Source organism: Chrysochloris asiatica, unplaced genomic scaffold (assembly GCF_000296735.1).
Source record: "Chrysochloris asiatica unplaced genomic scaffold, ChrAsi1.0 scaffold00050, whole genome shotgun sequence".
NCBI lineage: Eukaryota > Metazoa > Chordata > Mammalia > Afrosoricida > Chrysochloridae > Chrysochloris > Chrysochloris asiatica.
The window spans coordinates 4143750-4157692 of NW_006408568.1; the positions used below are offsets into that span (position 1 = coordinate 4143750).

At 44.7% G+C, this 13943-nt stretch overlaps 1 protein-coding gene across 1 annotated transcript in view; it reads left to right on the forward strand.

Annotated features, from left to right (window-relative positions):
* Window positions 1-12659, forward strand: part of FGF6 (fibroblast growth factor 6) — a 17392-nt gene extending 4733 nt beyond the window's left edge. The window contains exon 3 of the mRNA XM_006862676.1: window positions 12410-12659. Coding sequence (XP_006862738.1) covers window positions 12410-12586 — 177 coding nt within the window. The 3' untranslated portion in view covers window positions 12587-12659. The remainder of the gene's footprint in view (window positions 1-12409) is intronic.
* Window positions 12660-13943: the final 1284 nt, after the last annotated feature.

Sequence of the window (13943 nt, forward strand, 5' to 3'; positions counted from 1 at the left end):
TGGCTTGCAGCTTCCTTGTTATTCATCAAGGTAGCATAATATTCCATCGTGTGTATGTACCACACTTTATTTATCCATTCTTCAGTTGATGGGCACTTTGGCTGTCTCCATCTTTTTGCTATTGTAAATAGTGCTGCTATGAACATTGGTGTGCATATATCTTCTTGTGTTATGGGTCATATTTCTTGTGGGTAAATACCAAGTACAGTAATTGCTGGATCATAAGGTCTCTATTTCCAACCTTCTGAGGAAATGCCATATTGCTTTCCAGAGAGGTTGGACCATTTGAGTTCATTATTGCAGCCACTGTGTCAGTGCATCTCGTTGGGGGTCTCCCTCTTTTATGTGGACCCTCTACTTTACCAAACATGAGGTCCTTCTCCAGGAACTTGTTTTTTCTGATCACATGTCCAAAAGTACATGAGATGAAGTCTCACTATCCTTGCTTCTAAGGAGCATTCTGGCTGTACTTCTTCCAAGACCAAAATAAGAATGCTAAAAAGGAAGACCTCAGAGCAGCCATTAGAGAATACTAGAGGTATTTATGGGGAGGGTGTGGAGGGCTGCCCCACCTCTCCTTGGAGAACACACTGAGGATCTATGTTGGTACCATGTTCTAGAGAGAAGTTCTACAACATAGGAGACTGGGTTGCCCAGGTAGCCTCTGCCTCAAGATCTTTCACACCAACATCTACACCTGAGGTTGATTTCTGGGTTGGTTTACATGGAGATAAGGACAGATCAAAATCAGTGGGTCTTGGAACAGTTTTGTGGCTTGGCTACATCAACATCAACTTGGTAACTTCTTAAAAATACAGATTTCCTGGGATCTCCCTCAGAGAGTCTTGTTCAGTAGTGATGGGACAGGGGTCTGGAAGTCTGTTTGTTCATTGTTTCTTGTTTTGAGATTTCTCAGGTATCTTGGAGGCACTCTCGGGTAGCGAAGTGGTTACGAATCAGGCTGTGAGAACCTTAAGGTCGGCAGTTCGAAACAACCAGCTGTTCTGCAGGAGAAAGATGAGGCTTTCTGCTCCTATAAAGATTTACAACCTCAGAAACCCTGCACAGGGTCGCTAAGAGTCAAAACTGACTCCATGGAACATAACCACCACCACCTTGGGGGCACAGGCAACTTTGGGAACCACAGGACCATATAACCTCTGGAAGGCAGTCCCCAGGTTTACCTCTTTTCCTAAGAGTTCCTCCAAGGGTTGATGAGATGAAATGAAGCATTGAATTTGGAATGCCCAGACACTCATTTCTTTATCACTTTGAGGATAAGTGATGGAGAATGCAAGAGAGAGCCTAGGACCTCACTTGAGTTTCAGTGGGGCAGTTGCCCTTCTGGGCAGTGACCTGAAGGGTATCATCCTACAGAGCCCATTCTCACCAGCCTCCCTAATGCCTGGAATCCCACTAAATTGAAGAGCTCTGGGATTGGAATTGATGGTTATACGACTCTGTTGTTGTTGTTGTTAAGTGCCATCTAGTCGGTTCCGACCCATAGCGACCCTGTACAGGGTTTCCGAGGGTGTAAGTCTTTATGGGAGTAGAAAGCTTCATCTTTCTCCCATGGAGCAGCTGGTAGTTTCAAACCGCTGACCTTATGGTTCGCAGCCCAATTTGTGACCACTACGCTACCAGAGCTCATGCAGGTTTTATTTGTGTGTGTGGGGGGGGGGGGGGGGGGTGGGATGTGTTGTTGTTGTTGTTAGCAGGTAAGCCTGATGGAAATAAGTATAAATTAAATAAACCTTATTATGGTTTTACCCTGAACCAGAATCCAGAGTCCCCGAATGGTGCAAATGGTTAAACACTGGGTTGCTAATGGAAGGGTTGAAGGTTCAAATCCACCCAAAAGAACCTTAGAAGAAAGACCTGGTGATCTGCTTCCTAGAGATCACAGTTGGAATTGACTCAGTGGCAAGTGATGGGGTTTTTTTGTTTTTGTTTTTGTTGGGGGGGAGGGGGTGCTTATCATTGTCACCTTTACCAACAAATCTATTTCTACAAGGTAAATTTATCCCTTTCCCACTTGAAATCTAGTGAGCCTGATGGGATAAACAGGGAAGGCTGGTACTATGAAACTTAACAATCAGAGAAAGTACCACAAAGGGGTGGAGGGTGTTTTCAGAAGTAGCAAATGGAAAGGAACCATCTCTGCAATGTGTGGATCGACTCATCATGTATAGGGGCCACCCCTGATCCTCACCTGGCAGCCTCACTAGGCAAATGACTTTAAAAAGGGTTGTTTGAGTGGGTTTGTGAGCTGTAGGACTGCTTCAATTAGCAGAATCCTGGAAAAAGGGAAAATTCTCTGAGAAAAGGTCCACCCATTCTTCAGTTTCCAACTACCCAATTCCCCATAGCCTCTGACCATAGAGTTCCTTCTCTGAGGGGGGCATTCTCCTCTGGAAGCTCTGGGCCAGGTGGCCCAGTACTAAATGTGGGCCTGGGCAGGGGGTCCTGCAGAGCTGTGTGCTCCCTACACTCCCTGCCTCCCCCTCCTCTGCCCCTTAGGGGCCCATTATCACAGTCTAAAAAAACAATTGCCAACTGATCCTAGGAGCCAGGACGACTCCCGCTGGGTGATGATTTCATTCACACTATTTCACTTTAAGCCCCCAGAGCTTCCATCTCTCTTTGGCTCAGCTGCTGCGGCCTTTAATGAACAAGCTCCTAGAGTTGGGGGAGGACTGTGCTGGGCGTGTTGGGGTAGGGTGGGGGAGAACAAGGGGACAATCCATGGTCAGAGAATCCAGAGCTGGGAAGACCCAACTGGGTAAAGTGGCCCTCCATGTGCCTGCCTCTAGAAAAGAGGGCACAGAGCCTCCAGGCAGTTTGTCCTGCCATTCTTAGAAAATAGCTCTAACTGAGCCAACAATATAAACACCTAACAATTTGCAATTCAAATCCACCCAGTGGTCCCTAGGAAGAAAAACCTGGTGATCCCTATGGAGCAGTACACACATGAGTTGGAATTGGCTCCATGGCAGCTGTGTTGTTGTGGCATCGCTGTTGCTTTCCTGGTGTTATCTCAGAGTACCCCTGTGAGGCTCAAGTGATCATTTTCCAGACTTTAGAGAGGCAGACACTGCATCTCAAGGGTTGGGGTTTTTCTGAGGTCTCAGGTCCAGTCAGGTCTGTGTGCAGACCTTTCTCTAGGACACGTGGAGCCCTGTAGAGTTGTTCTCTCTGGACTCTGCAGATAGAACATGGAAGCCACGCAGCACCAGTGCCTTTGGTGTTGTAGACTGAAACTCAGGTTCTAGTCCAGGCCCAACCCACCCTGGGGCTACTTACCTTGCTTTGGACACAGTCACTGAAATTTTCCTAGTCTGAGATTCAGCTCTATCAGGTATAAACTGAGGCAGAATTTAGTGAATTCAAACATTGTTAATTCTCTTTGAGGGAGCCCTGGTGACTCAGTAGATGAAGCGCTCCACTGCTAACCCCAAGGTTGGTGGTTTAAACCAGCTGGCTGGGAGAAAGATGAGGCAGTCTGCTCCCATAAAGATTACAGCCTCAGAAATTCTATGGGGCAGTTCGACTCTGTTCTGTCAGGTCGTTATGAGTTGGAATTAACCTCATTGGGTTTGGTTTGGCTGGTCTGGCCTGGCCTGGGCCTGGGGTATAAATAAAGTTTCTGTAAACAGCCTGCAGACAAAGCTTCCAAATGGCTTTTGCCTGTTATAAAGCACTATGCAGGAATGAGACAGAATGATACACCATCCAAATGAATAGTGCCAATCATTTGTTACAAAGAGAGGTGAGCTTCCAAGCTCGGAGCTATTTCTTCATTTCAACTGTGGACAGAAAGAGAAGCAGTCAGGGCTGCAGAAGGTAAGAGTCTTAGGACAAAGGGTTTTCCAATTGTCTTCCCCTCACTGCCCCATCTTTTACCCCAGACTACCCCTCCTGCAGAGATTTACAGCCTCAGAAACCCTGTACAGGGTTGCGATGAGTTGGAACTGACTCAATGACACTTGACAACAACATCCCCACCTCCACAGTCAGGAATAACAGAGGCAAATAGCCAAAGTAGGCCATAGGATTGCTGTTGTCACGTGCCATTGAGCTGGTTCTGACTCACAGTTACCCTGTGCAGAGTTTCTGAGAAGCAACTAGTGAGTTTGAATCACCGACCTTGTAGTTAGCAGTCCAGTGCTTATCCTACAGCACTGTATCAGAAATTCAAGCCATAGGATAAAGGTCTCTAAAGGCAGGAATAGTCCAGGGATTTAGTTCTGTCTAAAGAGAAGGTTTCTTGGTGTGGTGTTGTAGGATAAGTACTGAACTGTTAACCACAAGGTAGGCAATTCAAACCCACCAACTGCTTCTCGGAAATCCTCCATAGGGTGTCTGTGAGTTGGAACTGATACAACAGCACTTAACAACATCAAGAAGGAGCCTCAGCTGCTAACCAAGAGGCTGGTGGTTCAGACTTATCCAGTGATTATTTGTTGTTATTGTTAAGTGTGCTGTTGGGTAGCTTCTGACTCATAGCAACCCTGTATAGGGTTTTTGTAGAACAGCTGGTGGGTTTGACCCACTGACCTTGTGGTTAGTAGTCCAGTGCTTGCCCTACAGTGTCACACCAGGAGTCCCCCTTAAAGATTACAGCCTGAAAAACCCTGTAGGGCACTTCTACTCTGTAACATGGGATCTCCATGAGTTGAAATCAACTGGACGGCACCTAACAGCAACAATGGCAGGAGCAGAATCCCAGGGTGGTGCAAGTGGTTGATGCACTTGGTTGCTAATTGAAAGGTTGATGATTCAAGCCCACACAGAGGCACCTAGGAAGAAAGACCTGGGAATCTACTTCTGAAAAATCAGCCATTGAAAACCCTATAAAGCACAAGCCTACTATGACACATATGGGCTCATGCCATGAGTCAGGGTTGGTTGACTTGATGACAACTGCTAATTGGTAAAAAGATAAGAGGATGGACGTCTTGTCCAGCCCAGACGTTTAGGCCATTTCTGTCAGAGGTAACTCAAGCTGAAACCCATAGATCTACCTTTCTCTGTAGGGTGAACTGAAAGCTTTAAAGAGTTTGGGTCGACATAAGTCCGATTAGACTTCCATGGAATTTAAGACATTGTCATGCTGGGGCTTGAGTCAGGCAGGGCCAGGAAATGTGAGCTGGTGGAATTATTTTCATTTGTTCCAGTAATAATATACGGTAGCTGCTTTTATTAACATGGTGTTCACTTGACTAAAGGGCTGAGGAGCCAACATTCCTGAGCCGTGAGAACTCAGAGCTAAGGGATGTGTACAGTGGAGATGAATTAAGGGGATGGGTCTTAATAAAAACCTGAGAACCATTCTGGTCAGCAGAAAAATCCTACCAGCTAACATCAGCCTGCATCAAAAAGCTCAGCAGAAATACATGGTCTTGACCTTGTTCCACATGCCTTATAGACACTTAAACCTCACGGCAGGGGTAGGGAGTGGGTGTTGAAAGTGGGGACAAGGGTGAGACCAAGGTCTTCTAAAGCCAACTGCTGCATCTATTTCTCTTTTCTGGGAAAGTCTAGGTATTTGAGCAAGACAAGGACAGAACAGAAAGAATCAAAAACAGAAAACTTGAAAAGGTGTGTGTCAGTGGTGGGGAGAGGTTAAATAACAAAAATCTGGTAAGCAGAACACAATTACAATGTATACAGACTACCTGGGAACCCACTTAAATGCATGATGTCTTAGGAGACTCAGACATTTAGTAAGTGCAGGGTTTGTAAATGGACACATTCTAGACAGGGGCAATGGACAGCTGCCCTTGGAGTTTCTTGCCAAAATTACCCAATTCCTTCTCTTCCTCTTTCTCTCCTCCCCTTCCCTCCCTAGCCAAGATTTTATTTCCTCTGTAGAGTTTGCACACAGCACACAGAACCTTTCCCTTTAGCACCATCCAGGTCAGGAATAAATGTTCCTGGAAACAGTCAGGAGCAGATTCCTCTCCAGGGACAAATAAAATGAGAGGAGAAGGGAAGCAGGTAGGGTAGGCGCAGAGGGACTGTGGCAGAACAAGGGGAACACCAGTTTCTGACCAAAAAAAAAAATTTCTTATGTCATTTCCTGGCTCCTCTTCTATCCTGAGTTCCTTTCCCGTTTTTTAGATAATTTACTTAATTGAATAGGTAATGCACAAACATAGTCTAGGGAAGAGAAAGGTACAAAAGACTATGCAACGGAAATTAGGTCTATTCCCACCATTGTCTCCAAGCCACTGAATTTCTCCCCAGAGGCAGCCATTTACCAGCTTTTGAGGTCTCATTCCAGGAATAAACTGTGTGTGATCACACACTTACTGACATCCTTACGAAAAATTTTAAATCACAAGAAACAGAGCATGTTATACATACGATTCTGGATCCTGCTTCCTCACTTCAAAACAGAATGAATCCATGGTCTTTGAGGCCATTTCATATCAGTACATAGAGTTTTCCTTCTTTTCATGGTTGCATAGTATTCCATTGGGAGGTTGGACTATAATGGTGCTAACCACCTCCCTCTTAATAGGTAATTAGGTGGACTCTAGTCTTTTAATGCTACAAATAAGGCTGCCATGAATAAATTTTGTAAACATGTGTAAATGTTCCAGTAAGAAAGAAACCCTGGTAGCACCGCAGTTAAGCGCTCAGTTGCTAACCAAAGGTTGCCAGTTTGAACCCATACAGTGACTGCAAGGGAAAAAGACCTGGGGATAGGGTCCCCATAAGATTGTTGTTGTTGTTGTTAAGTGCTGTCGAGTCAATTCCAACCCATAGCAACCCTGTATAGGGTTTCCAAAAAGCAGTTGGTGAGCTTGACCCACCTTGCAATTCAAACAACTTTGCAGTCTGATGCATTAGCCCACAGCGCCACACCAGGACTCATAAGATTACAGCCTAGGAAATGCTATGGGGCAGTTCTACTCTGCCACATGGGATCACTATGAGTTGAAAATCAATTTGACAATACCTAACAACAGGATAGTGGTTACAAGTTGGGTTGCTAACCTCAAGATCAGTTAAAAACTACCAGCTGTTCCGTGGGAGAAAGATGAGGCTTTCTGCTTCCATAATGATTTACAGCCTTGAAAACCCTATACAGGGTCGCTATGAGTCGGAACCAACTCCATGGCACATAGCCATCACCAACCAACCAATAACAACAACCCATAAAATAAATTCTTAAAGTGATTTAAGATACATTCATTTTTTATAAAAAATATTGATAGATATCAAAGTGTTCTTTATACAGGTTGTAGCAATATACTTGAGGATAGATATTAAAGAAATATTCCCATGCCCAGACCTTCACCAATGAAAATATGTTATTAAACATTTTGCTCTAATCTGACAAGTGAAATTGAGGGTTCAGAGTTTTCATTCACAGTTCTCTCATTATGTGTGAGAGTAGGCATATTTTCTCATGTTTAAATGCTATTTGCCTTTCCTTTTCTGTGAACTGTCTGTTCATAAAGGCTGTCATTTTTTCAGTGAGTTAAGGAGTCCTGGTGTGGCACTGTAGAATAAACACTGGGTTGCTAACCAAAAGGTTGGCAGTTCAAACCCACTACCTACTCCTTGAAAACTCTATACAGGGTTGCTATGGGTCAGAACTAACTTGATGGCACTTAACAATAACAAGAGCTCTGAATGTGGTCAGGAAATACACTCTCTGACAGATGTATTGTAAATATTTTGTATCCAGTTTGTCATTTAGAATTTGAGTATGTTTAATTTTTTTTTCCAGGTAGAAATCAAATTTATTAGTTTTTTATATATAAAAAATATATATAACTAACAAATTTATTTATATAATATATATATATTATGACTTCTAGATTTTTGTGTCCTTGGAAAAGATCTTCCAAAAAAACACCGTATCTCCCCCCGCCCCCTGGACTCTTATGGTTATCTTGTTTATATTCAATTTGTTACTACTTTTGGGTAAATTTGGTGTAAGGACATATGAGAATCCACATTGAACTTTATTATTATTAATGTAAGGTATCATGCAATTGTTTCAACACCACATTCGCCCCTGTGATTTGAAATGCCACTGTTATTTGATATTTTCATATGGGCTTGGAGCTACTTCTGGATTCTAAAGGAGTCCTGGTCGCACAGTGGGTTAAGCATTGGCCTACTAAGTGCAAGTTGGTGGTTCACATCTAGCAGCCACTCCAATGGGAGAACGATGCTACAGTCAGTGCCATGAAGATTGGCAGCCTTGGGAACCCTAAGGACTAGCTCTATTTTGCCCTAGAAGGGGTCTAGGAGTCCCAGTCCACTGATGGTAGTGGGTTTACTTTGTTTGGCAATTGTTGTTATGCACTCTTGAGTCAATTCCAACTCATAGAGACCCTGTATAGGGTTTTAGAGGAGCAGCTGGTGGGTTTGAACTGTCAACCTTGTGGTTAGCAGTCCAGTGCTCATCTTACAGTGCCACTTTATTTCTCAGTTAACTTGCCCAGCTAATTCTGTATTTAATTTCTCATGGAACTATGGTTTTGCCCCTCAACTATCTTATATCCTGTGATGGACTCTCATGCGCAGGTGAAAAAACAAACATCGTCCAGAGAATCTCTTCTCACCAGGGCAGAGCTTCTCACCTGCTTCCGGCCCCAAAGTCTTCTCATGCAAGCTCACTGTGTCCCAGTCATTCAGTCAAGAACCACAGTGCTTAAAAAAAGGAGCTCTGCTAGCATGGTGGTGATGTGCCGTGGAGTCAGTTCCAACTCATAGTGACCCTGCTTAGGGTTTCTGAGGCTGTAAATCTTTATGGGAGCAGAAAGCCTCATCTTTCTCCTGCAAAAACGCTGGCAGTTTCAAACTGCTTGGTCTTGAGAGGAGCAGTCCGATTTGTAAGCACTACACTACTAGAGCTGACTCACGGCACTTAACCACAACAATCTCTAGAGAAAGTAGATCACCAGATTTTTCTCACATGGAGCCACTGGGTAGGTTCAAACTACCAACCTTTAGGTTAACTGAGCACTTGACTGTTGCTCCACCAGGACGCCTTCAAGAAGTCATTAGGGCTTTTAATGTGAAATAGTTCATAATTCAGTTGAGGAATCATAATAATAGTAATAATAATGCTGAGTCTTTTTTATTTTGGAGTCCTGGTGTGACATTGTAGGATAAGCACTGAACTGCTAACTGCAAGGTTGAAGGTTCAAACCCACCAGCTGTTCCTTAGAACCCTAAACAGGGGCACTATGTGTCGGAACAGACTCAACGACACTTAACAACAACAACACATTTTTAATTTTACTACTTGTCAGGCATTGTAGCAATGACTCTCCATGTATTATCTCAATTAATATTCACTCTAACTCTACATGATAATCACTCATAGTGTTCCCACTTTACAGATGAGAGAACTGAAGCTTGGGAGGTTAAATAACTTGCCCAGCTTCACATAGCTAAGTGACAGGTGAGTTGAGATTTAATCATCATAAGTTCAACCTCAAATATGAACTTTACCTCATTTATTAATTTATATTCTCCCTGTTGTTGTTGTTACATGCAGTTGAGTTGGTTCTGACTGAGGAGTGGCTAGTGGGTTTGAACTGCCAACCCTATGGTTAGCAGTCCAGTGCTTATCCTACAGCACCACACCAGTCCAAAGGACTACCTTTGGAATGTTCATTCATTCATCTATTCCACAAATGTTTTACTGGGTATTCATATCAAGGAAAGCTTGTGGTGATCAGAACTCTCTACTATGTTATTTCACAAGCCAATTGATGTGTCCTGTGAAACCTTGCACTTGATTCTCAAGCAAATTAACTTAAGGGAAGTGCTTTGTAAATAATAAATTACAGGTCATTTTCTGTTGAGTTAGCTAACTCATGGCAACCCTATGCGTGTGAGAGCGGGGTTGCGCTCCATAGGGTTTTCAATGGCTGATTTTTCAGAAGTAGATTGCCAAACCTTTCTTTCAAAGCTCCTCTGGATGGGCTTGAACCCTAAACCTTTCACTTATCAGCCAAGTGTGCTAACCATTTATACTTCCCAGGGATTCCAAATTACTAGCAGGAGAAGAGAAAAGGAGGGAATGTATTTAGCATTAGAAATTAGAGGGTCAACAGGTTCTCTCTTGTTGTCATACTGCATTTAAGGATTATCTATAGAGGCGGGGAGTAAATACGTATTTTCCAGTGTTAAAATATTTTTTAAGTTGTCATCAAGTTGATTCCAACTCATGACGATTCTATGTGTGCAGAGAACTGTGCTCCAGGGAGGTTTCAAGCTGAGCTGCCTTTTGGAAGCAGATCACCCATCCTTTCTTTTTTTATTATTAAATATTTTATTGTGAATTATGTGATAGTTTACATGGGAGAACATTAGCTTTGCATTCATCCTATCATATATTGTTTCACCCATCCTTTCTTGCAAATCACCACTGGCTGGTTTGGACCACCAATCTGTCCGTTAGTAATTGAGCACTCTTAGCCATCAGGGCTGCCCCATCTCTCAGTGCTGTCCTTGTTAAAACAGCATTCATTCCGCTTCATACACCCAACAAGGCACAATCCTTGTCTAAGGCAAAAACACACACACACACACACACACACACAGGAAAGGAGAACATAGCAATAGGGCTTGTAAACTGGGTTACGTGACACACAAAGGACTCTGGGAGTCTGGGAGCCCTGATGAGCTAGCTCCTTGCCACTGGTTCATAACAGGAAGAAGCAATCATCCCTCCTCGACTGACAGCGAGGCCAGGGCGCTCCTACTACTATTCCTTTTGAGACAGTCAGATGACACTCCTGGCCCAGCCACTCTGCCATTGAGTAGGTTTTTTATAGCTGAGGGTCAGTCAGCAGGAAGGAGTCAGCATTTATACTTCACTGATTCCTCTCTCTGCTTCATTCTTTCTTTCTTCTGAAGACTGCATCCTAGGTATGCTGGCTCCCACTTTGCTCTCTCTTCCTCTGGACGCTCCAAATTCTTCCCTTCAATGACTGCACAGAAATCCCTACAGTTACTCTCAGATCAACTACCCAGGCAGGCCTGGAGAGGAAGGGTACTCTTTTCCAGGAATAAAGGAGAACTTGGATGATTTACTGGGGATAAACTTGTTGATGTGTGACAGGAAGTCCAGTGTATATTTTCTGAACAGGTGGTCCACACACGCTCCTCCACCAAATTAGAGCTGGAGGGGTGATCTGTCATGGGCCCCAGACACCATGGCACCACCTGTCACATCGGGAACTCACTTCTTTTTCCCATAAAAATCACTGCTTGTCACCATCTCTGTTCCTTCATGCCCTTTGAGAACCAGGGAAGCCTAAGAGGCATTTGGCATCTTTGGGGCTCAAAAACAAAACCTAGAATGGCAGGAAAAGCAGATTGGGGCGCACACAGTCAATAGGAAAAGTGAACATATTCAACAGGTAATGCTGGGAAAGAAAGAAAGAAAAAAACGCATCTGTCTCATCAACCCTTCCACTCCCTATTTCCTCTCTACCTCACTACACACAGTTTGGACTCCTGGTGTGGTGCTGTAAGATCAGTACTGGACTGTAGACCACAAGGTCGGCGGTTCAAACCCACCAGCTGCTCTTTGAAACCCTATATAGAGTCTCTATGAGTCATAACTGACTCAACTGCACTCAACAACAACACAGTTTTCAGAAAAGGAAAGTGAGGCTGAGAGGGGAGGCTACCTGCCCAAGGACACAGAACAAAGGAGTGGAAAAGCCAGTATCCAGAGCTCAGGGCTCTCAACCTTACCCCACAACACTGCTCTCGCAGTGGACCTTGTCTGGTCCTTTCTTGGATTAGGTTATCTTCTAAGTGTTTATCACCTAGCAAGTGTCTGGAACTGGGAGTCAGGAAATCCAGTTATAACAGCTTCAGCCCCACCCTGAGTGATGTGGACCATACATCTAACAGAGAGATGGGAAGAGGGACCTCATGAGTTCTGAAGCCTCCTGGAGCTCTAGCCTTTCATGATTCTGTCCACCTGTTGTTGTTGTTAAATGCTGTCGAGTCGGTTCCGACCCATAGCGACCCTATATAGGGTTTCTGAGGAGCAACTGGTGACCTTGAACCGCCAACCTTGCAGTTCAAACGGCTTTGCAGTCTGGCACATTAACCCACAGCACCACACTAGGACTCCTGTTGTTGTTGTTGTTAAGTGCCATCGAGTCGGTTCCGACCCAGGGTTTCCGAGGAGCAACTGGTGAGCTTGAACCACCAACCTTGCAATTCAAATGGCTTTGCAGTCTGGTGCATTAACCCACAGCGCCACATTAGGACTCCTAGGATGACTTAAATCGTGCAGTGGTTCTTTGTAAAGGGGAAGTGCGCTGGAAGACGGCCTATTGTACACGACTCAGCTGACATTTTCAGCTCTTCTCACTCATAATTCAGCCTCTGCTATTTGTCTCTTTCACAGCCCAGCTTCCAAGAAGAATGCAAGTTCAGAGAGACCCTCCTGCCCAACAATTACAATGCCTATGAGTCAGACCTGTACCGAGGGACCTACATCGCACTGAGCAAATATGGACGGGTAAAGAGGGGCAACAAGGTGTCCCCAACCATGACTGTCACCCACTTCCTTCCCAGGATATAAGGACCCATGAAAGAAGGTCCATAGGTTGAAAGCAGTATCTTTTCTATTGGAATTTTGCACAAGTGAACAACTCCCCTCACCCTCCACGAGGCCTCTCTTGTGATTGAAGAGAACTGAATTGGTTCCCTTGGCCACCTTCACCTCCCCTCCTCCTGCCACTGGACCTCATGGCGTGGAACCCAGCCAAGTGAGAAGTTGCAGACAACTTCCTAGAATGGTAATGGGTCCCAAGCTCTGACCTCACCTGAGGAGAGAAGATATAGATAACATTGTGGAATGTGACCACGTGCACAGGAGGAGGCCAGGATGGGAGTCTGTGTGTGCCAATGTAGATCCATACATCTTCATATATATTCTCAGAGCAAAGGCATTTCAAAGCATCAGGTTTCTCTCTCCCAGCATCATCACTGCAGGAATCTGCCTGCAAGAATGTCACTTGTCAAACCAGCAGGATTAATGTGCGCTCCCATTCGTCCACTTTCCGAACATCTTTCCGCACAGGAGTCATTGGCTGCATGGGTGGCATGGGTAGTGGAGAGCAGCTGTCCTCTAAGTGTGGAGAGGACAGGATGAGACGGAATACGATTTAAGCGCAACCCAGAAGCAAATTGATCAGGGAGTCCAAAGTGACGGCAAGGGCTCCGGCGCCGGGATGCATTGTCAGGGAAGCTGGGGAAGAAGGGCAGACACTTCTAGACTCTCCATAGAGCAGTGTCTAGGGCAGTGGAGGAAGGTCTGCAGGACACAGCAAAGGGACTGGATGTTCTGTGGAGAGCCATTCTGCCTGGAGGACTCAATGCTGTATGTGGCTCCAGGAACAAGCAAGGACCAGGCTGCTTGCCCATAATGTTTTCTCACTTTGAACTGGGTCTTATTTTAACTTCAGATGACAAGGATCCTAATAATGGCAACCTCTTTGGCATGGGATGGGAGGTGCAAAATAGGGCATGAAGGAAGTAGAGAGGCTTTGGACTCCAGATGATAATTTGTCTCCAACTATGTCCAGGAAACTCACCCAAGTTCTCATCTGATATTCTCACTTCCTTCTTGGTCGTCCTCATCACCATACACACGGTGGTACCATGGGCACCATGACCTCCAGAGCTTGCCCCCCTCTTCTCCTGCTATATGCAAACTGCAGGCTACCAACATCTGATTTAGGGCTACCTCACACTTTAACATTATGTAAATTTGCCCTAATTTTGAAACAAGTGAACCAATCCCTACAAATTCTTCATTACAACCACCTTCACTGGCTGCATATACAACTTCTAAACAATTGCTTCCCTTCAAATCACTATTTGCACTAAAGTCAGGCTAACTAAGAACCATCTGTACCTGTTCTGACTTAGCCTAC